The sequence below is a fragment of the Dipodomys spectabilis genome, unplaced genomic scaffold (genome assembly GCF_019054845.1).
Source record: "Dipodomys spectabilis isolate Male_0828 unplaced genomic scaffold, ASM1905484v1 ptg000018l, whole genome shotgun sequence".
NCBI classification, from domain to species: domain Eukaryota; kingdom Metazoa; phylum Chordata; class Mammalia; order Rodentia; family Heteromyidae; genus Dipodomys; species Dipodomys spectabilis.
The window spans coordinates 23,247,452-23,274,235 of NW_024870695.1; the positions used below are offsets into that span (position 1 = coordinate 23,247,452).

Consider the following 26,784-nt stretch of genomic DNA (forward strand, 5'->3'; position numbering starts at 1 on the left):
AGGAAATGCTTTATTTCTTCTCTGATCTCTTCTGTTACCCAGGCCTTGTTAAGGAGTGTGCTGTTCAATTTCCATGTATTAGAGAAATTTCTGTGGTATGCTTTGTTATTGAGAGCTAGCTTGATTCCACTGTGGTCAGATAGGATACAGGGGATTATGTCGATCCCTTTGTATTTGCTTAAGTTCCTTGAATGAACTATGATATGGTCTATTTTGGAGAAAGTTCCATGAGCTGCTGAGAAGAATGTGTACTGTGTTGTTTTAGGGTGAAATACTCGGTAGATGTCAGTTAATTCCGCTTGAAGTATGGCCTCACTTAATTCGGTAGCTTCTTTGCCAATCCTCTGGTTGGTAGACCTGTCCTTTGGTGAGAGTGGCGTGTTAAAGTCTCCTAGTATTATCGTATTGGGATCTATTTTATTCTGTAAGTTTGAGAGCATTTGTTTAACATATCTGGGTGCACCAATATTTGGGGCATATAAGTTGATGATGGTTATATCCTCCTCTTGGATTGTTCCCTTTATTAATATGTACTGTCCGTCCTTGTCTTTCTGTACTGATTTTAATGAAAAGTTTATTTTGTCAGATATCAGGATAGCTACACCTGCTTTCTTACTGGGGAAATTTGATTGGTAGATCCTTTTCCACCCCTTCACTCTGAGTTTGTTTGTATGTTTGGCTGAGAGGTGGGTCTCCTGAAGGCAACAGATGGATGGGTCTTGTTTTCTGATCCAGTCCTCAGTTCGTTTTCTTTTAATTGGCGAATTCAGCCCATTTATATTAAGAGAAAGTATAGAGAGATGCATTGTTGTCCCTGCCATTCCGTTTTCCTAAGTTTTTCTTCTTTCCTTTCCTCCTGTGCTTGCTCAGTTAGACTTTGAGTAATGCCTGTTTGGGGCAGGTCCCAGTTCCTGGTTGCTTTCTTCAGGTTGTGTCCCCCCTCTTAGAATTCTTTGTAATGCTGGCTTAATGTTTATGTATTCATTTAGTTTTTCTTTGCTATTAAAAGTTTTCAGTTCTCCATCGAATGTGAATGCTAGCTTTGCCGGGTATATCAGTCTGGGTTGGCAGTTGTTGGCTCTCAGGGCTCGTATGGTGCTTTCCCAGGCTTTTCTTGCATTCATTGTTTGTGTGGAGAGATCTGCAGTGATTCTAATTTTTTTCCCGTTGTAGTATAGCTCCTTCTTCATTTTTGCTGCATGCAGGATTGTTTCCTTATTATTCAGATCCATCATTGTTACTATTATGTGCCTAGAAGTGTTTCTCCTGGGATCTTGCTTGTTGGGTGTTCGATAAGCTTTTGTGATGTAGTTAAGATGGTCGTTTTTGAGGTGGGAAAATTTTCATTGACTATCTTGTTAAATAGGTGTTGCATTCCTTTGCTCTGGAATTCCTCACCTTCGTCCACTCCGATTATGCGAAGGTTAAATTTTTTAGCATTATCTGCTTGCTCTTGAATTTCCCTTTGGTTTAATTTGAGTGATTTTTCCATATCTGTCACTTTTTGGTCCAGTTGGTGTATTCTGTCTTCTGTATCTGACACTCTACCTTCCATTTCATTCACTCTGTTGACCGTGGCTTCTATTGTGGTTTGCATGGTGGAAATGGATCCCTTTATGGATTCAATGTTGGTTCTCAGAGTACTGATCTCACCTCTCAATGAGGTGAGATCAGTATGCATTACCTCTAATTTGGCGTTTATCTCACTTCTTACTGAGGTTTGTGCAGCTTCTATTTTTGCATCCAATTTTTGTTTGATATCCTGTATATCTTTTGATAGTTCATCCTTGTGCTCTTTCAATTTCTGATCCATTTCTCGCTTTATTTCTTGAGTCATTGCCTCCAGCAACCCTTGGATGTAGTTTTTGTCTTCCATTCCTGCTTTGCTCCCACTGGGGCTCTCCCCTGCGTGGCTGCTGACTTTTGAGGTGAGCTTGCTGTCCTGGGTAGTGGTAAACCTTGTGATTTTTCTCTGTGATTTTCGCATGGGGGTTCAGGAGACTGCTCTTCAATCTTGTTTTGGTGTGTCTGTCTTTGCTTGGTTGCTGATTCTGTATTGGTAGAGAGAGTCTGTGTCTGATCTGGATTCTGTTGGGAGCCTATTTCCAGCTGCTATTCACTTAGGATTCTCAGCTCTCTGCTGTAGCAATTCCCGCCTTTGGAAGGGTTGAGCAGCCTAGACTGCTTGTGTTTGCTCCTGCGGGTGCTCTTGGGAAGATCAGATGCTCTGGATGCACTCTCCCAAATACTGGAGTCTGCTATGGGCTCCTGATGTGTTTTTGTTTGTTTGTTTTGGGCTGGTTGTGGGCTTGAACTCTAGGTTTGGGTGCTGTCCCTCAGCTCTTCAGCTCAGGGCTGGCACCCTACCATTTGAGCCACAGCCCCACTTCTGACCCTTTTTGCTTTGTTCAGGCGCCGGTCCCCTGGCCTGGTTCCGGCCCCAGCCTGGAGCGCGCTCGTTAGGCCTGTGCTAATGTGTATACTACCTTGGTTATGCAGCCTGGAGGACACAGTTCAAATTTCTTCTACTGTTGGTAGTCTTGACCCAGGGGCACTGTTCCTGGCTTGAGCATTTAAGCTCCCTTCCAGGGGCGCTCTTGCTCTGGCCTGGCCAGCAGAGTGTGCTCCACCGGCTGGTGGAGCTCTCGAACAGTTCCCAGTTTTAGTGGGTCCTGTGGTCCGGGTGTTGGGGTAGGGAGTCTAGGTCAGGGTCTGGGGATTCCCTCCAGCTCTGGTCTCCCTTGAGGGATTCCCTGTCCCCTGATGGGTACTCACCCTGTAGGTCGTCAGTTGTTGTTGCAGTCCGAGTTCAGTTGAGGTGGTTGCGGGCTGGGTTGGGCGGCCCCCCGCCGGGTCGTTGCGATCGCGATTGGGCGGGTGGTCTGCGGACAGGTCCCTTTGTGGCGCTGCTGGTGCCGGGCGGCTTTGGCGGGATGGAGCCTCTCCGCTCCGGTGGAGAGTGATGGGTGGGGTGGGATCCTCCTGGAGACTCCCGGCTGGTAGGTTTCTCTGTTCCTGGCGATCCGCTGTTCTGCAATCCGGTACCTGGTGATCTGCAAGCAGCCCCCTGTGTCTCTGTGGCTCCGGCAGCCCCCGCCGGGCCGGCTGGCCGGCGGCTTGGCGCACTGCCGCGCGGCCAGTAAAGGTTGGGGGAGGGGTCTTCGCTCTTCTCTGTTCTGAAATTCTTCTTTTCCTCTCTTTCTTTTTTTTGTTATTTTCCACCTCTGGTTTTTCTCTGAGTGTTCGTCTTTTTGTTGTTGTCGGTCTCTTGGGGAGATTAAAGGTTGGAACTCGAACTCTCTTTTTGGTTGGAGAGAGCTGTGGCGTTTCCCTACTGCCCCGTCGCCATCTTGGTCCCCCCTCTCACTGTGTGTCATTCTTAAATTTGCATCCCACATTCCATCACAAGATCTGGTGACCTCTTTGGCCATGTGGTACATCCCTGTGATTGTAGGTCACCATTAAGCTGGGGCCTGCAGGAGCCAGGGAAAGCTGATTGCTGGAGTGGTATGTAGGCTCTTGAGGTTGATGGAAATTTTATTATCCTGGTCCCAGTGTTGCAGCAAGTGATGATTCAGATGTCCTTGTTAGATGAGGAAAACAACCTCTCTTTGGGGTACCTTTAAACACAAAGATAAAATTGATAAACATGTTAACTGGCTTAAAAAATAGCTGCCTTGGGGCAGCTTTGAAAAGTTTGTGGCTGAGAGGAAATGGTGTTGGTGATTTCATCTAGAAAGAAGGCACCCAGCCTCTGGGGGCCCAACTCTCTAGACCTCCCTGATTCAGTTCTTTGCGTGTCCATGGCAGATGTCTCCAAGACTGATCTGATACCACCATTGCTGGACCCTCACCCTTTCTGGATGGCCTGTGGGGATACTGTGCCAACCCTCACCTCACCCATATGTGACTCATTTTTCTTGCTCTCTGATTGGCCACAAGTTGTAGATGTGTGCTCTAGCTTCCACAGAGTGTAGATTGGACACAGACTCCAGAGTGCGAGCCACGAGATCTCTTATCTCACAGCCTCTGCTCTCTCTGGTGTTTAAAGCAGACTGTGCAAGTGATGTGTGTGCAGTCACACTCACCAGGGGACCATGATATTCCAGCCGGACACTCTTGAAGAGTGGAGTTGGCTTTCTCATGTATGTGTGCGTGTGTACCTATGCAGATGCTCACGTGCGTGCTTAAGTTTTTCCATTCCACTCAAGATTAATGCTGTATCACTTGAACATTGATTACCCAGCCTTTTGTTGGGTAATTGGAGGTAAGAGTCTCTTAGATTTGTCTGCCCAGACTGGCTTTGCACCATGGTCCCAGTCCTCAGCCTCCTAGGATTAAGGCCCGGAACTAGTTTTGGAAAGGTGTCCTGGGTTTTCCTCCATGGATGGAAAGGACAGAAACCATCAGCCTGTGCCCTGGGAAGTTCCTTTAAGACTCAGGTCAAAATTGAGGTTTTTTTCCACAAAACCTTTAATAGCTCCTTCACACTAACCTGATCACTCCATCTATGTTTCTAAGCAAATATGAGTGAATGAGTGAATGAATGAAATATATATCCTAAGCAAATATGTCTGATGCAGAGAAGGAACTTGCTAAGTATTTGTGGAGTGAATAAAAGCATAATATAAGAGTATAACAGCAGAATAAATGGCTTTTCTTTTATACAGCTACCATTATGAGGGCGGCTAGGCGTTTGTGATTGGCTCATTAAACTGTTCATTATGTTCTCCTCTCTGCTCTCCTCTTTTCCCAGGCAGTGTTTCCCAAACCCTTTCCACAAAATAAAGGCGTGATCTGTTGTCAAATACATTTGGGAAACAAAATTACACAGATTTCTTTGATTGCAGGAAATTTGAGCCTTCAGAATGTTCATGTGGATTCTTTGAGAGAAGTTTAGGTCAGGTTTCCAAAGCCCATCTTATTGCGCTGTATCAAATTGCTGATTTGTAGTTTTGAAAAAATGGTTGTGAACTAGGAGAATAGCACACCTGCTTTGCTTCGTGTGACACCCTGGGTTCAATTCCCAGCCCCTTAAAATGTTGTGGGGGGTTTTTTGTTGTTTTGTTTTTTGTTTTTGTCAGTCATGGGGCTTGAACTCTGGCCCTGGGCGCTGTCCCTCAGCTCTTCAGCTCAAGGCTAGTGCTTTACCACTTGAGCCAAAGTACCACTTCTGGATTTCTGGAGATAAGAGTCTCATGGACTTTCCTGCTAGGGCTGGCTTTGAACCACAATTCTCAGATCTTAGCCTCCTGTGTAGCTAGGATTACAGGTTCGAGCTACCCCTTAAAATGTTTCAAAAAGATAAATAGGTTCAGTAGCAGCACTTCTCATATGATTCATCCTAACAGTTGATAGAACCCTTTTAGATGTCATTAATGTTTCATGGACCTCAATTGGAAACCATTGCTCTTTAGAACATTGGCTTTTATTTTGGAGGTACTAGAGGAGAAAAGGGGTAGATGGGTGAGATTCCAAGACATACTAGGGGGTGGGTGGGTGCTCTTTCAAAAATTATTTCCTTAGCAGGGTGCCAATGACTCATGCTTGTAATCTTGGCTACTCAGGAAGCTGAGATCCAGAGAATGGTGGTTCAAAACCAGCCCAGGCAGAGAAGTTCAGTAGACTCCCATCTCCAAAATAACCAACAGAGAGCTGAGCTAGAGATGTGGCTTAGATGGCAGAGAACCTACTGTGTACATAATTGTAGGTGAACTCAAGGCTTTGAGTTCTAATCTAGGTAACATCCAAAATTTTAAAAAGAGAAGTTTTCCTAAAGATTCAGTGACTTCTCCCCAGGGCAGCCATTTGAATACCATAATTTAGGGAGAAATTCTGGGGAAAACAAAGTGCTCAGCCACTGGAGTTCAAGGTCAATATGTTTTCCTCTCAAATAACAAGTCTAGTTGAGCTTTGAAGGTCTGAAGAGTTAACTGTGAGTGATGATGATCAGGAAAGTCTACCAGGCATTGGGGAGAGGTTGCCAGTGCCTAGGCATCCTGGTTGTCTATCTGGGGTGGAAGAAGAATTATATCTAAGTGGGGAATTTCAGGGAAGTTCTACACTGGTCTGAGGAGACAAAGTCAAGGCCTCAAATGCTGCTTCTGCAGGGGACATAGCAGCAGCACAACCAAGAATGTGTGCATCCTTACTGGAAGGTCACATTTTGCCAGCTTGTTGCCTTCATGCATCCTGGACTCTCATAAAGCTTCACATTGTGCAGATGACCAGCCCCATGTGAGGCTCTGGTCCCTGATGAAGGTGGATCCCTGAGTTCTTACCACCTTCTCTTCTCATTGCTTCCTCCTGCACTTTGATGGCCACTGGTCCAAGCATTGTACGTGGCTCCTGAAGGACTTGCAGTCAGGTGGAATTTCTTTTTCCTGGGGATGAATGGTAAGGGTTGGGACTTGTGGACAAAACCTATATTTGATTGACAAGTGGGAAAAGCAGAAAGCTGAGGCTTGATAGACATATGTGCAAAACATTGATGGCCCACGGGGAATCGCTCAACTGCCCTGTGATCTAGCTGTCTATCTTTACTTTTATTATTTTTGATACAAGGCTTACTCTGTGGCATAGGCTGTGCTTGAACTCCCTATATCGCCCAGGCTAGCCTCAGACCCAAGCTTGTCTTGCTTCAGCCTTTCAAGAGCTGGAATTACAGGTGTGTGCCACCGTGCCCAGAAGATTTCTTACCTTTAACATGTAGGCATTGATGATTTCTCCAGCCATGGTGGATGGAAGGAGTATGTTTGGAGACATGGAGTATTGCAGCTGAGAAGCAGCAAGGTGCTCAGCAGATACATCACCATGTTCCATTACTGCTGGCCTTTGACATTTCCTCTGAGCTCTTGCTTTGGGATTCCTTAGCAGGAGTTGGGAGCTGAGGGAGTTCGACTAGTTTGGTTCTATTTTGTTTGGTTTGGTTGACTTTGGCTGGGGTATGTGCTGTGTGCTTTGTGTTGTTCCAAGCTGAGGTCAGCCTAGTTGACAGCGGGGAAGCTGGCCATGGGCTAAATGGCTCTGTGACCAAGCTTGTGGCAGGGATATTGTCAGGAGGGACAGCAGGAGGACAGGAACTGAGTGGGGGTCACTGGGGAGGATTTCCCAGTGGGGAGGTTGCACACAGGCAGCATCTTAACCCATCACGCAGCCCTCCCCCCAGGAACTGCAGTGATTGGGGTTGTTTACAGAGCTGGGTCTCAGATGGCTCTGGGGTTGGCCATTCTTGATCGTGAGTGTCTATTCTCAACAAAAAATAGACTGCTTGCATCCTGTGGTGATTGTGTTCCACCTCAGGGACATCCCAAAGCAGCCTTAGGTGATTCCCCAATGTGGAGGGAGTCATAGGCTGAATCACCCCCATGTTCTCCCTCAGCACCACTAAGAATATACTATGGGATTTCTCTGTGCCTGTGTGGACACCAAGCTGTGCCTCTGTCTACAAGCCTAGGGCCAGCTTCCTAACCAGGAGGGACTAACAGCCTCAGACAGATCCAAAAGGCTTTGTGCAAAAAGATTATTTTTCTCCATGCCTTTGGTAACCAGCCTGTGCTAAAATGTGCTCTAAAAAAATCCCATATGTCATGAGATCTGTCGAGAAACAAGCAAAACAAGATTCTATGATCAAAGGCATTTGGAGAGATGGGTTCTTCATTATTTCTCTGGCAAATTCACAAAACACCCATTACTGGCATCTGTCTATACACACACGCACACACAGAGACATGTGTATCTATATTTGTATGCACATATAAATAGCTATGTACATAAACACTACACACACATCCACACGTGCAGATATAGACACGTGTGTGCAGACATTTACGTATACATGTCTTTAGCATCTACATGTGTACACACATGGTCAGTGTCAGATACAGACTTTGATGCAATGCTTAGGATGTAGCAGGGCTGGAGCCCTCCAGAATTCACTTGAGGAAATGCCGTTTGGGACCTTTCTCTTCTGTTGCTTTTAGGTGGATTCTGCCCAAGCCAGGTTCTTAGGCTGCTGGAGAACAGGCCCAGGCTGGACACAACAATGACCCCTCAGCAGCTGCCCCTGCCATTGTTGAGCTGTTGCGTGTGTGTGAGCTCCCCCCGTGCACACTCCTGTTTCACTGCGTCCTGTGCGCACGTGAGCTTGTACCTGTGCATGCTTGCTCCCTCCTGTGAGTAGCACCTCCTCAGGAAGGCCCTGCCCTCCTGCATCATGTTCCAGCATGTGACCCCCCAGGCCACTGCCCATCACTCCCTGTGTTTCAGAAGTGTGTGGCCTGGTGAGGACATACCACTAAGTCATTTTCAGCACACTATGGTGTTGTGTGTGGCCTAAAACTCAGAAGCACTTAACCTTGTGCCCACATGCTTCCTTCCTTTTCTGTCTCCTCTTCTGTTATCTGACTCAAGGCCGAAACCACAGTCTCCTGAAGTGAGAGTTCTAGTTTGTCCGAGAGGCCTGTGAGGGGAACAGATTTCTACAGCGGAGCAGTTGTCACTTCTGCCTCCAGTATCACCTCACTCTGCATCCACGAAACTGCTCCCAAAAGTGACAGGTGACCCGACATTGCAGAAAGCCCAGAGAATAAAAAAGGACCAGATATTCAAACAAACAAACAAAAAACCCAAACCAAAAAAGCATGACCCAAAATAAGAGAAGCTTGTAAGAATTCTAAGGAATGTGTTCTACCAGGTCTTCCGTGCCCTATTGTACTTGTCAACAGCCACATTGGACACTAGAAAATGATGCAGCAATGTACTTGGGATTTCGAGGACAGATTTTTGTTGTTATGGGGGGCTTTTTTTGAGGGGGGCATTGGTAATACTGGTGCTTGAACTCCAGAACTCAAGCTTGTTCAGCTAGTATTCTTACTATTGGAACCACACTTCCATCCTGGCTTTTTACTGGTTATTTTAGAGATGATGTCTAGCAAACCTTTTTTTCTGGTTGGCCTTGAACTGAAATCCTCCAGATTTTAGCCTTCTGAGTAGCTAAGATTATAAGCATGAGCCATCAACACCTGACTAAAGGGAACTAGATAGGTTGAGGACTAGAATACTAGATTAAATCAGAATATTGAGTCACAGACCAAAAATCAGATATATTTTTATGTATGTAATGAGTCAGAAATGGATCACAAACATTCCAAAGGCACTTAAGTAAGCCCTCTAATAGAATGGAAGGAACACAAGCAAAGGGTGCCAGGATGGACCGCAGACACTGCGTGTGGTCTCTTCCATGTGGCTTCTAGAAGTAGTTAAGATTCAGAGGTGGGAAGAATGGGAGCTTCCAGGAGTGGAGTAGAAGGAAGGGAAGAGTTGGTGCCTAACAAAGGTCAGACTTTCTAGATAAAATGACCTCCAGAGATGGAAGGTTGTGATGGTGGCCCAACAACAGGAGCCACTCAGGGCCACTGATCTCCACACTTAGCCATGGTGAAGACAATTGATTTCATACCAGGCTTACATTGCCACAATTAAAAATAATGATAAGGGAGGGAGGGAGGGAAAGTGGGAGGGGACAAAAAAAGAGAAGAGAGAAGAGGAGGACATGGGGGATGGAAGAAGTCAGCACCTAGAACATGAGTAGATTGTTAAAATGTGAAGAAAGAATCTGCCAGCCCAGATTCTGGGGACTATCTTGTTCATATGCGAAGAGTTACAGACACAGGACCGTTTCCCTTCCTTTCCAGAACAACCTGATTACATAGAAAATAATATGTTATTGCCCCAGTAGCATAAATTCACTTTTAATTTGGACTCTGTTTTTCTGGGTTGGCCTGGGAATAAAGTCTGGGTAAGTGTATCTGCCAACCAGGATGGAATGCTGCAGCTGTGACAGCATCAAGGCCGGAAACAGAGGAGGAAAGGGGTGAGCTTTGCCTCTTAGCCCTTAGGAGGCCTCAGCAGCATAAGGTGGAGAGATGAGAAGCAGCAGTGTTGTCAACAGATCCTGGAAACAAGATCCTGATTAATTTAAAAACAAATGTGTCAGTATGCTCTTGAAAGATACACTGATAGCCACTAGCCAATTCAAAACAAAAATTACCCCTTGGGAGAACTAAGGATGAGTGATGTACATGGGAAATTTATTACTTTTGACTTAAGGATTTGTCTGAGGATTTTTAGTCTTAACTTTTTTGGCCATGTATATATATTACCACTTTGATTAAAAAGTAATAAGCTGTGTGACTTGCACAGACCACCCCTGAGTTGCAAAAATGAAAATCTGAGATGAAGCATTTTATGACCATGAAGTTTTAGAAAAAGTGCAAACAGCTAAAGGATGTTGAAATCCATGGATAAAACATAGATTATATGCTAATGAGGGAATGCTATTGAGAGATCGCATGCTAATGAGAGATTATATACTAATGGATGTTAATGAGATAGTATATGCTAATGAGTGAGTCATAATGAGAGGTTATATGCTAATGAGAGAATGCTAATGAGAGATTATATGCTAATGAGGACTTGAACAGAGAAAATCCCAGAAGATAGCCAGGATACATAGGAGGGAACACAGCAGGCCACCAGGACACTTCCCTGATGCTCAGCAGAACTGCCCAAAGTGCCTGGGCCCTAGTGTTGAGATACAACTAAATTATCCAGTGGGAGCATTGATCGGGGCCTACACACCTCACCTTAGCGGGAACAGGATGGCTCAGAGGTGAGACCACCCCTTCCCAGACCACTGGGCACTGGAACCACCTAGAGAGCACACCATTAGGTATCTCCAGCCTCTTGTGCCTCTTTAGTTGTTGCCTTTTCAAGCTTGCATTAGACCCGTTAGACCTTCATGTGGGTTTTCTCTGACCCAACATCTTGGTATGACCAGATTGGCCTTGACCACATCTGGCCACCCTGAGGAGCTCAGGCTACCCTCCTATGCCAGCACCTGTTGAACTGAGCTATAAAAGGCCAGTGGTTGTTTCTGCCCCTCTGACCACACCCCCCTCCCCACCCACACATAACACACTCTGGGCCTGCTGCCTGCCCATGGTATAACACCAAGAACAGCCACCGGACGCTTCACACTCTGTGCTGCTTGGTTTTTAGAGTGCTTTGGTGGGAGTCAAATATAGGGAATGATAAATGAATCTGTATCTTCTGTTATTCATCATCTTGAAAGAACTGCCAGAGTCTAATTTAATTCAGAAGTCCTCCAAGGAGCTTAAAAACAAATCCTTCTTCCTACTTGCTTTAGGCCAAGACCACAGGAATCATAAAAACATAATAAGCTCTCTGATTCCAGAATTTCTCCCACATGTGGGCATGTTCATACTTCGTGTGGATAAGGTGAAGCCAGGCCACTGAGAGGCACTGCACAGGTCATTCCCAAGACCTGGCCATGAGGCGGCCCTGCCCTGCCAAGGGCTCCATGGTAGTGACCTTGTGTAAGATTAGGGGAGGGGCAGTGGAGATCAGCCACTGCCCATCTTCCTAGAGTGGCAAGACCCTGGGCAGGACCCTTCCTAACAGGACTCTGTTTCTTCCCAAGTTGGGCCAGCTGGGTAGCACTGGTGGGCTGCATGAGCTGACACTTGACTTGCTCGCTGGTCTGTGGTTGGCCCCAGGAATACTGTGTTAAGAGCTCCCCATATTTACCATCCTGTGAACTGGCAAGAAGCTGGGTTCTTAGAGTCTACTGTGTGTGTGTGCGTGCGCATGCATGCGTGTGTGACTTTCCTGTGACTTCCACCATGGTGTCTCTTCTGCCATCTAGTCCCCTTTCCTAAGTCAGGGCCCATTTGACCTGCTCCTCGCTTCTGTTTAGTCATTGGACCTTTAATTCTGCCAGTGGCAGCCTGGGTTCCACTAGACCCGGGGATGAGACCACAGTGCCTTGCCTGGCCCCTCTACCACCCTACAGTGTCTCTAGGCCACTGGAATTAATCCTGTCAGCAGTGGGGAACCTTGGCAGGAGCCAAGAGCTTTTGGATATTCCAAGGCATTTTGTGTGTGGGCCCAAAAAGTTACTGACACAGACAGCCATGAGCAGCCAACAAGAGGCACGCATGTCTGTCTGCTCATGTCTGGTGTGACTTTAGGGACCTTCAGTGGTCCTCAGGTCAGACGGTCCCCACTCTTGCCTAGGGAGAACTTAGGTGTGGGAGCAGTGGCCCCCAAGTGAGGTAGACTTGGCCAGAGGCAAGAGGCTGGGCCGGATGTAGACCAGGTGGTGAAGATAGCTCGGCGCTTTGTGTGCTGGCACAGGCATTTTCACCCTTGTGTTCTGTGGGAACCCAGGGTTTGGATCTGACCTTTGACTGGTTGTTGCAAACTAAAGCAAACTGAGGGCAGACCTGTAATCTCAGCTACGTAGGAGGTAGGAATAGGAGGATCTCAGATTGAGGCCAACCTGAGCAAAAAAGTTACTTAGACCACTTCAACATCAGGCTGAACATGGTAGCACATGCCTGTGATCCCCGCTACATAGGAGGCAGAGGTAGGATGGTCAAGCTCCAAGTCTGACCCTGGGCAAAAGTGTGAGACCCCATCTGAACAGGACTCGAGATTTGGCTCAAATGGTAGAGCTCTTTCTTCATAAGTGTGGATCCTTGAGTTCAAATCCTAGTACTACAAAAATGACTTAGAAAATAATAAAGCAAAATGAAACTCACTCCTGGATGTGGGTGTTTCACAAGATCCTTCTTCTGGTGTTAAAGATGAGATTCTGTGTTCTCATTCACACGTGTACGACTGCTGCTTTCCCCTGCTTCCACCAGAGCTGGCTTAGTCCTGTGTAGGCAGCGGGGATTTGAAAGGACAGAATTTTCTGGGTGACCACTGTGCAAGTGGGACCCAGGTCGAGCCAATCAGAAAGTGCTAACTGCTTGTTTTAATTACACAGCCTTTGATGATAGAGTATTTTAATTTATCAGCTTCATAAACTTCAAGACAGAACTTCATTGGGAAGAATTTGAAATAAATTCACATTTTCTCAAAGTCAGTTCATCTCTCCCAGCATTCCACTCGTCCAATACAAATAGCAGGGTGAGGACTCCTCAGTAGGAAACACAATCTACTTACTCAAAGAAAATCATGGACGTCATTTCCACCCTTTATCTGGCCTTTGTCAGGCTCCATGGGGATTCTAGGCAGTATTTTTGCTGGTTCTGCCAAGATTTTTGCTTAATAAATACATAATATGATCAGAGTGCCTGCCTTTCTGGTTTCACTTCCTGCTAGACATCTGGGGCCAAGGCCCAGCTGGGCAGGGCTGTTTGCGTATCACCCGCCAGACGGGCTCCCTAGAAAGTTCCTCCAAGCTACAGGGACCAGACAGAGGCCAGCAATGGCACTGCACTGCAGCCGGATCTGTTGACCCTCCTGATAAATGAGCATGAGCCCCAAAGCCCACACGGTGTCCTGTGACTTTGTCTCCTCACCTAGCACACTCAGGGTCCCGTGCCCAAGCTTCATGACAGCTCCCACAGGCAGGGACAGAGAAAGGATCCCTGGTGCACTGGAAGCCAACATGATCACTCCTCATCTGTCTCCCTCATCTCTGCCATCCCCTCAGCCCCTCCAGTCTCCTCCAGCAGGTGCTCCAGTGTGGTTCTCTGTGTGTGTGTGTGTGTGTGTGTATGCACACACAGTAGTAGGCCTTGAGCTCTGGGCCTGTGTGCTTTTCTGCTTAAGGCTATCACTCTGCCCCTTGAGCCACAGGTCCATTTCCAGCTTTTTACTCATTAATTGGAGATAAGAATCTCATTGACTTTCCTGCCTGGGCTGGCTTCGGACCACGATCCTCAGATCTCAGCCTCCTCTTGAGTTAGCTGGAATTACTGGTATGAGTGAGCTACCAGCACTCGGCAGCATTTTGCTATCTTAATAAGTGGGTGAGGACTTGGGCACATACAAGTAGACGTTGGAAGTTACTATTAGCCCCATGCCTGTATTTAATGCCGAGATTGGGTCTGGATGGAAGGCACCTTCTTGATTCTTCTCAGCCACCCCCCCCCCCCTTACCACAGTTGCCCCAACAAGGAGAGAATACTTTTAGCTCCTCCCTCGCCCCTCCCCACATGGAAGGACCACCTTACCCTTCCTTCTGTAAGCTACTTGTGTTTCAAAGTCTTCCTCCCTGAGACCTTTCTTCTTTGGCCGACACCCTCCTGGCTGCCATTGAAGGCATTGTTCTCTTACTCTGTCCTCAGTGGAGCTGGAAATGACTAAGCCGTTCCCCTTCAGGTCATCCCTCCCCCCTGGGGCTTGCTCCTAGTTGTGGTGTATTTAGTACAGGATCTTACTTGATGTCATCATTTTAATACTTTTCTAAAGCAACAAGGAAAAGTCACAGCATCGTCCCTCATTTCCTGTGTGGCCTTTGTGTTGACATTTTCTAGACTGCTTTTTTTGGCTATCACTTCGAGAACAGATACCAGGAGCATCTAAACCAGAGGTCCAGCTGGAGAATGAATGACATACAGCAGGGAATTCAAAGGCGTCTGAGTGAGGTACAGAGAATTAATCTTAGGGTCCCAAGATTGGAGGGCTGTGATCTCACAGAACCCCACAGAGGAGACACAGAATTTTCGAGAAGAGACCCCATAGAAAAGCCCCCCCCCCCCAAGGTTCAGTCTCGCCTCCCAGTTGGTACTGAAGACGGGGCACCCTCTGCATCCAGCCAGACTGTCGGGTTTATTTTCTCCCTCTTGGCACCTGCGCTGTGGTAGAAGCTGTGAAAAGAGGCCACCACCGTCTAATAATATTCCAGGCACATTGGTTTTCTCGTCTTAATTACCATCCTAATTTGCACTTTTGGTGGAGCACCTGTGGTAGGAGCTCCAGTTGGCATTTTAACTCGTCCCTTCCCAGCCGGTGGGTTCCATCTGCCATCTGTTGATCGCACTGTGGGCCTCGCTTCTCTCATTGATGTTCTTTCTCTGTGGGTAATTGGTGTTCACTTCCCATTTGTTTAGCTCTCAGGTATCTTCCTATCTCAAGCAGGGTAACAAATACATCCTCTCCCATGATCCTTCTTCTTTCCCTTCCCCTTGCACCTTCCAGGGGTCAGCCACCTCCAAGGTTGACTTGTTTGGGACAATGACTTTTGGTCCCATCTCTGGACCAGCAGAATAGAAAGGAAGATTCATCCCTGCGCAAACATCACAACGTGTTCTTTGTGGACAGTTCTCTCCTTTGCTCTGGGCCTGGTTAGCTTCAGGGGTAGCCAGGGGGACAAAGCATTCACTTTACCTCAGTCCTCTGCAGGGGAGAGAGATGGAGAGGTCAGTGCTTACAGTCCACTGGGCCACGCCCCACAAGGCCAGGTCAGTAACTTAGATGTCCAAGGGAGAAGAGAATGGAGTGGTACTTCAGGCTCAGCCCCTCCTAGCAGTGTGACTTAGCTGGTCCCTTGTCCAGGCTGAGGAGCATTTATTTGTCAAAGTGCTTAGGCTGCTTGCTAAACAACCGCAGGGGTTATTTTGCTAATTAATGTAAGCCCTGATGCTCTGGGCTGTGCTATCATTTACACTGAAATGGCTAATTAGAGGAAAACTTTAACAAAAGAGCCAACCAGCTGTTGCTTGAAGAGAACACATCCCCCTCCCCCCAAAAGGGAGGAACATGCACCATGCTGTGCTCCTGGGATCAGCCCCTCTCCTAGGCTTTGGACACCTGTCCCAGAGGTTCCTGAGGGAGACCTCTGCCCCGAAGACCCCACTGTTTCCCATGATGTGCAGACAACAGACTCCCCCCCCCATGCAAGATGGAGGCTGGCAGGGGCAGCACCTCAGATGCTCAGGTGCTGTTTACCACTGTATCCTCTGGGCTGTGGACGTGGGACGGAGAGAGATACACAGGAAGAGGCTGCCTCCTTGTGATGGAAAGGCTACCTGGAACTCTCAGACAGCCCTGTCCCAGTTTTCTCTGACATGCAGCTCTTTTCAAAATCAGACTACGAGGATATCATTGTTCTTACTTTGGCAGTACTAAGATTGGAACCCAGGCCTCACGCTTGCCAGGCAGGCACGCTACTGCTGAGCTACACCTCCAGCTTTTTTTCTATGCCAGTTATTTTTGAGCCTCACTTCCTGCCTTGGCATATACCTGAACTAAGATCTGCCCATTTTAAGCTTTCCGTCCAGCTGGGATAACAGGAACTGGCATAGTCATTGTGCCCTACTGTTGGCTAAGGACCTCTAGCCAGGGGCAGGAGCTCAAGCCTATGATCCTTGGCAGGCAGTGATTGGGGGATCATGGTTCAAGACAAGCCTGGGCAAAAAAGTTGTTCACACAACAGCATCTCAACGTCTGGGTGTGGTGTCACATGCTTGTCATCCCCAGTGACTTGAGAAAGCAGAAACAAATAGCAGGATTACAGCCCAGGTCAAGCTGGGAATGAAGTGAGACCCTACCTTGTAAATAGCCAATGGGAAAGGGAGCAGAAGATGTGGCTCTCAAGTGGTAGAATGCTTGCCTCACAAGTGCAAGGCCATGAGTTCAAATCCTAGTACTGCCACAAAGAAAAGAAAACAGGCTTCCCTCAGTAGGTTTGGCCCTCTTCTCACCCAAAGAAATTCCTGGCTCAAGGACATTGTCCTTTCTGCTTGGATTGATGGAAATAACTGAACTCCCCGGCAGATCTCAGACCGTGTCTTAAGGTTGTTCTTGTAACTCTGATCCCCAGCTTTGTTTTCCATTGTACTTTCCTATCAGATATTCAGACACCACCCCCCCCCCCCCGCCACACACACACACACACACACACACACACACACACACACTTGACCTTGGACAAGGTACTGGTAAACTTGACAAGTTCACATGCTCCGCTGGACAGGACTGAGGAATCATCTTGCTCATCCCCAGGCTTCAAGCTAGACTGTAGCTGCCCCATGTCAAGGAGGCATTCTGGTGATGGCGGTCTCACCCCCCTTCCAGCTTTCTTCCTAACCAGGCCCCAGTTTATTCAGTGGCATGTGGAGAGTTCAGGAAGTTGTCCACGTGAGTCAGGCCCTTCTCCAGCCCTGGGAGGGATGGAGACTAGCCAGAACTGGTCACAGGGTCTCTGTATTCAGGGTCTGGAGCTAGTATTGTCTATTCTGGATGCTGGTTCCTGGTTGGCTCAGAAAATAGAAGAGAAAAGCTGCCAAGAAAAATTTTCCATCTAAGTACTGAGACAAAAACTCAATGGAGAAGATTGTCTGGGACATAGGTGAAATGGCTAGATGGGCACAGTTATTTTGTAACTATGAGGACCTGAGTGATATGAATGGTAGAGCCTGTGTCTGCAGTGATGTCACTATATCAGCTTTGGTTATGTTTAATTGCGCTAATAATAAACAAACCCCTGTGTATGTAAGTCAGGAATCTTTCAGTAAAGGGCTGGATAGTAACTATTATAGGTTGTCAGGAATGTGGTATCTGTCATAACAGCTCAATTTTGCTTCTATAACATGAAATCAGCTGTAAATGATTCCTCAACTAATGAACATGGCTATGTGCCAATAAGGCTTTATTTACGGATATTAAAATCCAAATGTCATATAATATTTGGGTGTCACAAATAACTCTTCTTTCTTTGGTTTTTTAAAAACTATGTAGAAACACAAACCAAACAAACAAACAAAAAAGCTGGGCTTTGTGGTGCATGACTGTAATCCCAGCACTTGAGAGGCTGAAGCAGGAGCATCATGAGTTTGAGGCTCACTTGGGCTACATAACCAACTCAAGGCCAACATGAGCTACGAAGTAGCAGATTCTACTACAAGGAGTGAATGATGTTAAGAACTCATTCTTAATATTTCTCACACCATACAAGAACAGGCAATGGCCAGATTTGGGGTCCCAGAGCTGTGGTGTGCGACCCTAGCCTGTGCTCCCCCATTCCATTGATTTTCGTCACTGGTGGCCTAGCCTTACCAGGCCCAATGATAGGACAGGTGTTCCTCCATGGGAAGTGGCTCCTAACCCCTTACCCCTTCTTTGTGTGTCTCTTTCAGAGGGCCTGGCTGTTGGAGTTGGCTTTGGGGCCGTAGAGAAGACAGCATCTGCCACCTTTGAGAGCGCCAGGTAAGCCAGCACCTGGCCCTGAACCTGAGCTCGTTCCTTGGCCAGCTGCCAGCACATGACCAGAGGCAGACACAGGCCTTGTGGTGCTCACGTCTGGGAGGAAGCTCTTAGATAGGCAGGCTTGGACCAGCTTTTACAGAGGAGCTCTCTGACCAGCAGCCATCTCGGAAATGGGACATGGTACTGCCTCCTTGTATGATCAGGCCTAAGTCTGTTGGTTGTCAGGAGCAATTTCTCACAACATCTCTCTTCCATCCTCTCTGGGCTGCGTACTTACATGGTTTCATTGTTATTATAAAGGTGATGTACAGAGAGATTACGGTTAACATACGTCAGGTAAAGAATACATTTTATTTTAAGACAATGTCACCCCTTCCCTCACTCTCTCCCAGTTTTTCCCTCCCATCCCCATTACATGGTTTCTTTGTATCCCATGACTACCTCGCGTCTGTTACCTGGCTCATGTGGCATCCTGCACGCTGAATGAAATAACACCACTGATTGTGTTACCGAATCCCTAACATACGTATTAAGGGGTGTGTTTGCTTTTTGGCAAGTCTGAATATGCAGGGTGGGGATCTGGCCTGCTCTAAGCTAAAATCTTCCCTGTTGTCAAGGTTCCTTCTCCCGAACCCTTTCCTCGCTCTGTATTCTCAGCATCATGGAGAAAATGAGGCCCTGTTGCGAAACTCAAATGAAATGGGCATTGAAAATGCATGAAATGTCACCAGAAATGAGGGTTCATTATGAACTCCACACCCTGCATATCACTCTGCTGGCCCTGGGGAGGGGGGAGGTTGAGCCTGTCTCTGCCCCTTGGCATAGCCATTTTGATCTTAATTTCATTAGACTAGGAGGACCTTCAGAGGCAGGCAGCATCCAGGGGAAAGCACCCTGAGGGGACGACCGTACAAACACTCAAAGGCCAGGCCTTCCCAGAGCATGCATGCACACAGACACACACACATACAGACACAGACACACACACACACACACACACACACACACACACACACACACCACTCCACGCTCCACCAGGATGGTACCCCCAAGTGACAGCTGTGCCCCAGGCATCAAACTCCCAGGCTGGGCTCTGTCTTGGTGGCACCATCTCCTCCACCACATCTTAGTGTCACCTCTAATATCTGTCTATGCTGATACCTTTGCTGGCTGCAAATCTTGATAAATATCTCTGCAAAATCCCTTTTAACCCTTCCCTGAAGCAGCAGGTAGCATTACATAAGCCCTCCACAGTGCCTCCTGCTGGGGTGGGGCTGGGCGCATGATTGCATCTGCCCTCCAGGCATTATGGAGGGCTGCCTGGGCCCAATAGCCCACCCAGTGTGGGGCCAGAACTGACAGGGGCTCCACTGCAGTCTCTGCCACGATATACAGAGGATCTGGGGTGTAGTGGGATCCTACAAGGAGACTGGGCAGGGGAATGGGGAGGAGCACTCGGTGTCTCCAGACCTTACATAGAAACCCACATGGGCTGCAGTTTGGCTTCTCCCCTCCTGAATGCCTGTGCAGAGTGTCCCGGGGGCAAGGCCTGCTCACTGTCTCCCCTCGTAGCTCAGGCTACAGATTAGAGGGATCAACAAGTAAGAATTCACCCCTTGTCAGCTTTGAGATGAGACGGGTGGGGCCTTGAAACCCCACACTAAGTACACGGCCAGGGCCACTGCGCTCCCCACTTCTGCAGGGGCAGTGCGCGAGGGCTCAGCTGTGCTCTCTCACCGGGGTCCAGGTCCTTCCACCCTGCAGTTCCAGGTGAGACTTTGCCCACTCAGGTGTCTATGCCCAGCCTGTTCGGTGATGGTCTTTGTCAGGAGGGAAGGTGGTCTGATGATGAGTAGAAGTTCTGTGAGTCCTTGGAGAAATCACAACATCCCCTGTGCTGATCAGGGCAACACGAGGTGGAGCCACTTTGACCTTGTGCACTGGCTCATTCACTCACCCACTCACTCATTCATCCACTCAGCCCGCTCTGTCACAACTCATGTTTTTACTCATTCTCTCACATATTCATTCATTCAAACACATTCCCTCATTCACTTGTGTATTCACTCATTCACTCAGTCTCACTCATTCACTTGCTAATTCATGCCACTGATTCACTCATTCACTCCTTTTTATTAATTCACTTCATTCATTGTCTCACTCATTCACTTGTGTATTCACTCATTCATTCAGTCTCACTCATTCACTCGTCTATTCATTCATTCACTCATTCAGTCTCACTCATTCACTTGCTAATTCACGCCACTGATTCACTCATTCACTCCTTTTTATTAATTCATTCATTCAATCTCATTCACTTGCTTATTCACTCATTCAGTCTGATTCACTTGCTTATTCACTCACTTTTCTATTCACTTGCTCAGTTATTCACTCATTCTTTTAGTTATTTAATTGCTCACCCACACGCCACATTTATTTACCTACTCACTCATTCACATATTCATTTATTTGCCCATTCATTCACTACTCATAGCCTCTACTGTGTGTCTCCCAGTGTGCCGGTCTCTGTGGAGAACACAATTTGTGACACCACTCTTACAAGAAGTTGAGTTTGCCGCTAATATTTTCAGTGATGTGATAAACTCGACTGACATTCATGCAAATAAACCAAGCAACAAAAATGGTCTTTGCTGCATAACTAAGGACTTAAGGGAAGTGAGGAGTACCAGATGCTGGAGATAAAGGGAGGAGATGAGGCATAAAGTAAATTATAAGCAAGATGGCAAAACCCTAGACTTGTTGCACAAACAAATTGGGTACAAATTTGCACATTGTCTCCAAAACCCCAAACCATAAGACTGGTCTAGGAGAATAGATACTTTTCAGGCTTTCGTAGAAGCAAACATAAAGGCCCAGGAGCACCCAAGGACTGCTTTTTAATATTTAGTAAGGGATCGACAAGTAATAATAAAATACAGAACAACCAGAATTGAAGAAAAAAATCACACAGAAGTTTTAAAAATGAAAAAAAATGCATACATTAAAACGAAAGTCAATAGTTACAACTCAACTACTCTGAGAATCTTCTTTTTTTTTTGGTCCGGTTGTGGGGCCTGAACTCTGGGCCTGAACACTGTTCCTCAGCTCTTCAGCTCAAGGCTAGTGCCCTACCACTTGAGCCACAGTGCCACTTCCGGCTTTTTGCTTATGTGGTGCTGAGGAATCGAACCCAGGGCCTCAGGCATGCAAGGCAAGCGCTCTACCAATGAGCCAACTTCCCAGCCCTACTCTGAGAATCTTACTAGTTAATAAGATTTGTGTTGGTTTAGGCCAGTGATCCCAGCTAGGAGAGTGGCAGGGATGGAAGAGGATAGCCATCTGAGGCCCATTCTGGGCAAAAACAAGAGACCCTATCAGAAAAATAAAGCAGAATGGGCTGGGAGTGTGTTACTCAACAGGCAAAGTACAAGGCCCTGAGTTCAAACTCTAGTACAAGGCCCTGAGTTCAAACTCTAGTACTGCCAGAAAGGAAGAAAGAAGGAAAGAAAGGAAAGGAAGCAAGGAAGGAAGGAAGGCAGCCAGCCAGAGAACCTACATGGATAATTGTACTAATCGGAGAGAGGAAGTAGGAGAGGGCAGAGAAAAAGAATGAAAGACAGACACTGAAAAGAGATACAAAACCAAAGTGGAGTAAGTCACTGAACTAGACTCTTCCCTCCCTCCCCCCTCCCCAGTCCTAGGGCTTGAACTCTGGGCATAGGTGTTATCTCTGAGCATCTTTTGCTCAAGGCTAGTGCTCTACCACTTGAGCATAACCCCCACTTGTGGCTTTTTCTGTGACTAATTAGAGATAAGAGTCTTATGGATATTCCTGCCCAGGCTGGCTTTGAACTGCGATTCTCAGATCTTAACCTCCTGAGTAGCTACAATTACATGTGTAAGCTACCAGCATTCCGCTAGAATTGTCTTTTTAAAATACCTAGCTTTTGTTTTTTTTTTAAAAAAATTCCACTGCTATGTGCAGTGCGCCTGAATTGTGACACAGAAAGCTTGAAACCCAAAGAAGGGGGAAGAAAAGACATAAGACAAATGCTGAGAACCAAGTAGTAGTGTAATTTTTAGTTAGCAAAGTAGACTTGAAGGTGGGAAGCCCTCGCAGGAATAACGGTGAATACTTCATGGAAAGGAAATCCTTGTCTCTGTGTGCCCTGACCACGGCAGCACAAAGTGCTAAAGGATACAGAGGAGACACCCCGGAGGAAGTGCAGACACTGCCATGTGGAGGGCATACGGCCATGCTATGATGGTCACTAACAACATAGATAAAAGACAAGCAGACTGTATAGCATGGATGCGTGTAACCTCCAACCCAGCAATTCAAACACACGATGCTTTTAAGTACAGATGCTTGTTAACCCAAACTTGTGAGTACCATGTCCAAGAGAAAGAATAAAGACCCCCCCAGATCAAAAATGTCCAAGAGAAAGAATAAAGACACCCCCACCCAGATCAAAATTATTCAAGCCACATTGTCTGACTTCAGTGTGTGATCATCGAAAACCCACAACTGAGAAGATAGTTGAAATTGTGTGTCAGTGGGTAGTTAACATGGTGGGCAGCTTAAGATGAGCACGGACCAGGCTGTGTGTTTCTTTTGGGAGCTGAGAGGTGGCCAAGATAAGAGGGTACGTTAGGCTGGAAACAAACGCAGAGGTAGACGCAAGGCCATTTCAGGGTCCCATGAATAGATGTCAGTGAGCAGGATTTCCCGTGGGGAAGAAGGACAGAGTTGACAGAGGCGGGATTCATCCAGGGACTAGCAACACCGGCAGGGCCTGTGCAGGGCGGTGACATAATCCCAGAGGTAATGGAAGGAAGCAGCCCTCTGGTTCAGATGGAGTGGTTGGGGGTGGGCAGGCCAGTGTGAAGATGTCAGCAATGGGAGAAAATGTGTACTCGTCTCCCACAGTGTGTTTTTGCAGGATGAGGAGGATGACTTTTCAGCACAGACCCTATGGGTTTTGGTGTACAGGAAGGAGAAGTACAGTGGACAAGGAGATGTAGGTGAACCACACAGCACCGTGGAAGGGGCAGAGAGCAGAGAAAGGAAGATTGACAAGGACTGGGGCAAAAGCACCTGCCTGGGGTGTAAACAGTCCCGTGCGCAATGGTTCTCCTTCACAGTTTTGAACACTGCAGCAATGCAAAAGCATTTAGTAGGAAGCTGTCTTGGCTTTGAGTTTTGATCCTTTCCTGGGTCGGTTCTCTCATGGTTCTAGGGGCTGCCAGCAGCTGTAGCTTCCAGTCAGGCCTAAGGTGCGGCAGCTGATGCCTATGTGAGTGTTCTGGACTGCCAAGGCAGGACATTGGTAGGGGAGGTGTGGTAAATGCACTTAAAGTGCTGGAGATGTAGCTCAAGTGGTAGAGTGCCTCGCAAGTGCAGCCCTGAGTTCCAAACCCAAGCTCTACCACAGACAGACAAAAAGCTATCCTTGATCTTTTAGGGGGTAAGCATCCCATGCCTGCTTAGCTTCCATAGTCATAGCTCTATCACTGGCTTTTTACTGGTTAATTGGAGATAAGAGTGTCATTTTGTATCTGGGCTAGCTTCAAATCATGTTCCTCAGATCTCAGCCTCCTGGGTAGCTAAGATTATGGAGTGAGCCATTGGAGTCCAGCCTTTCATTCATTTTAAGCAGGAGGTTCTGATCTGTCACCTGAAGCATCACTAATTGCCACCATGAGAAAAAGAAGACTAAGAAGTAAACATTCCAGGAAGGGCTGTTTTTGTTTCTTTTTTTCTTTCAGTTTCTGCTTGTTAGTTTCTGATGCAGGAAGACAGAGGTCCCTGTCCTAGAATGGATGTGTGGCTGCTGCCACCTGCTGTCCGATGCTGATGCTGTTATTGTCTCACCTTTACCAAGAGACCTTTCTTCTCCCCACCACCCACTTTCTTTCCTGGCTAGATCAGCTATAGAGGTACTCCTTCAATAGCCCCTGCATTGCAAAGACTCAGCAAAGGGCAGCCTGTAATCCATGGGAAACACAGCTTTTGATTTCAAGCGTAAAGAGGTTCCTCAGTCTGTGTGTCCTTGGGAAGTTTGATTGCCTAAGCAGTTCACCTTTCTTGAGTATTGTTACCTCCAAAGAAGGACTTCTCTGCAAGCAGATATGCCTGTGGCTCTCACTTAATGGTGGGCAGAATTCAAACCAGCAGGACAAGCAAGGTGATTTATGCTTACACATCCTGCTTCAGGAACTATTTCCTAGTGGAAACTTTGACTGGCAGCATTCATGGTCTCCCTTGACTGACAGGTCCAGCAGGTATCCCGGAGCAGGGTGTGCATGGCAGACAGGTCGGCTGCAGACTTGAGTGTGTGTTGTGGATAAACACACATCCCCAGGGTATGGCTGGACATACTTCCGCCCTGGTGTCCCGGCCAGTGAGTGTTACCCAGCATCTAGATACTTGGTAAAGAATGCTTGCATAGCCTGCATTTGGAGTGAATAGAGCTCATTAAGTTACACACGGCAGCATCAGAACCAACTTTAGGTGTCTACCTCCCAGATCAAAGAGGAAAGATCATAAGCCAGATAAATCCTTTTCCTGGGCTAATAAAATACATGTGTTGGGCTGTTGCTAGTCATTGAAGATGGCAACCATTAGTTAAGTGAACAACCATTTATTTAGATGTGAAAATTGCAACACATTTTCCTGGTCACTAATCAACATTAGCCAGTTGATACATATGTCTGTATGGGTAGATATATGATTGTCTGTCTGTCTGTCCATTTGGCTTACTGTCAAGTCTCCTTGTCCAAATGCTCTAGTACATTTCCTTTTTCTTTTTCTTTTCTTTTTTTATATCTGTTTTGGGGCTTCAACTCAGGCCTGGGTACTGTCTCTGAGCTTTTGTACACAGGGGTAATACTCTACCACTCGAACTACAGCTCCACTTCAGGCTTTTTTGGTGCTAAATTGGAGATAGGAATCTTAGAGGCTTTCCTTTCCTTGGCTGGCTTCAAATTGATTCCCAGATCTCAGCTTCCTGAGATTACAGATGTGAGTCACTGGTTCCTAACTCCTCTACATTCTTTTCTTTTCTTTTTTTTTTTTTTTTTGGTCAGTTATGGGGCCTGAACTCTGGGCCTGGGCACTGACCCTCAGCTCTTCAGCTCAAGGCTAGTGCTCTACTATTTGAGCCACAGCGCCACTTCTAGCTTTTTCTGCTGAGGAATTGAACCCAGGGCCTCATGCATGTAAAGCAAGCACTCTACCAGTGTGCCACCTTCCCAGCCCTCCACTACATTCTTGAAAGCATGCTTGTAACTTAACATGAGAAGACTCCAGGGAGAGGAAGGTCTCTGAAAGCTAAAATAGAGCGTAATAGTTCACTCACCATCTTTTAGCAGTCTTCTGTTGCTGTCTTCTACCAAACGGCCATGTAAACACACATACCTACACCGGACGGGGCAAGACTGAGTCTCCTAGTCTGCTGGGGCTTCCCAGGGAGAGGCTTCTTTCCAGCCTGAGAAGAGGAGCCCCAGTCTGAGGGCAGGCAAGCAGGCACCGGGAATGGGAAGGCTGTCCCAACTTTGTTCCCTTGCTCCCAACCTACCATCCTCCCTGCCTGTCACAATCCCTTTGCCTGTCACACTTCCTTATCCCTTATTCTGGTTCTGGGGTAGTCTTTTGTCATCTTCCTCCACGTTTTCATTTCCAGCCCCATGGTGGCGTGTGAGCATGCTGGCCAGCTGGCAGACAGTGCCACCATGCGGTCGTCTGACATCACAGCTTGCTAGACCAGGAAACGAAGAAGATCCTGGCCCCGAAGAAAATGGTCCTGGCCCTCAGAGTGTGTGAGCCTGTGAAGGTGTGGTAGGGAGGAGACCCCACGTAGGACCAGCCCCATCCCTCCCCTTCTGATATACCCCTGCAAACTTCCCGCACTGCAAATCTTGGGGAAACCGACTTTTCATTCCTCTTGGGCACGAGCCTAGGTGCTGAACTGCCTGCTTCCCTGCCATAACTCTGTTGAACGTTCTGAGTTAAGCCACCGTATATGCCAAAAGACAAGAGACCAGATTAGGCCAAAGCCATTTCCCAAACCCAGAAGCAGGTCCTCATGAGGACTCTCTTCGGGTTTGGGCCTAGCATGGTTGTGAGGAGTTGATGACTATGTAGTTTCCTCTGGGTACTCAGACAGTCAGGGCGGGGAGGGGGGGCAGGGGAGGTGTTATCTTTCCTTCGTACTCTTACTGAATTGTCACATAGCAGTAGGACCCATGAGGAGCCCCATTTTATTGGCCCAGGGAGCTGAGGCAGAGAGAGGTACCAGGTCCTCAGTGGACGAGATACATGTCCAAGCTCTGGCCTGGGGTGATGGGTGGCTTGGTTCCCTGTTTCGTCTCCCTCGTGGCATGCCTGTTTGGGGGTGGGGTGGGGTGGGGATGAGGAGCATGTAGTAGCCTGGTGTGTCCTGAGGTCAGATGCCCTGGGTTGGGATTCCCGCTCTGCACTCCTTGGCTGGCTGATGTGATGACGGGCTTTCTTTCTGTCCCTTTGAGTGACAGCCGTGGGTGGTTCTAGTAGCGACCTGCATTTATCTACCAAGAGCGCCTGGGCCCCAACCAGACACAGCGTATGGAGAGCTGCCTGCCCTCCAGTGGCAGGCACTGCAGAAAGAGGGATGGCCCAGGTTCTAGGACAGGCGCTCTCTACGCTGTCCAGCCAGGATGGCTAGTGCAGAGCAGCCCACGGGCTCAGAACCCACGCCAGGAAGGAGCCAGGGGCTC

The 26,784-nt window shown here is 47.5% G+C and overlaps 1 protein-coding gene across 4 annotated transcripts in view; it reads left to right on the plus strand.

Annotated features, from left to right (window-relative positions):
- Positions 1-26,784, plus strand: part of Slc39a11 (solute carrier family 39 member 11) — a 324,266-nt gene that overhangs the window by 261,394 nt on the left and 36,088 nt on the right. For all 4 annotated transcript variants that reach the window (XM_042672865.1, XM_042672859.1, XM_042672878.1 and 1 more), the window contains one exon: positions 17,958-18,027. In XM_042672865.1, coding sequence (XP_042528799.1) covers positions 17,958-18,027 — 70 coding nt within the window. The remainder of the gene's footprint in view (positions 1-17,957; positions 18,028-26,784) is intronic.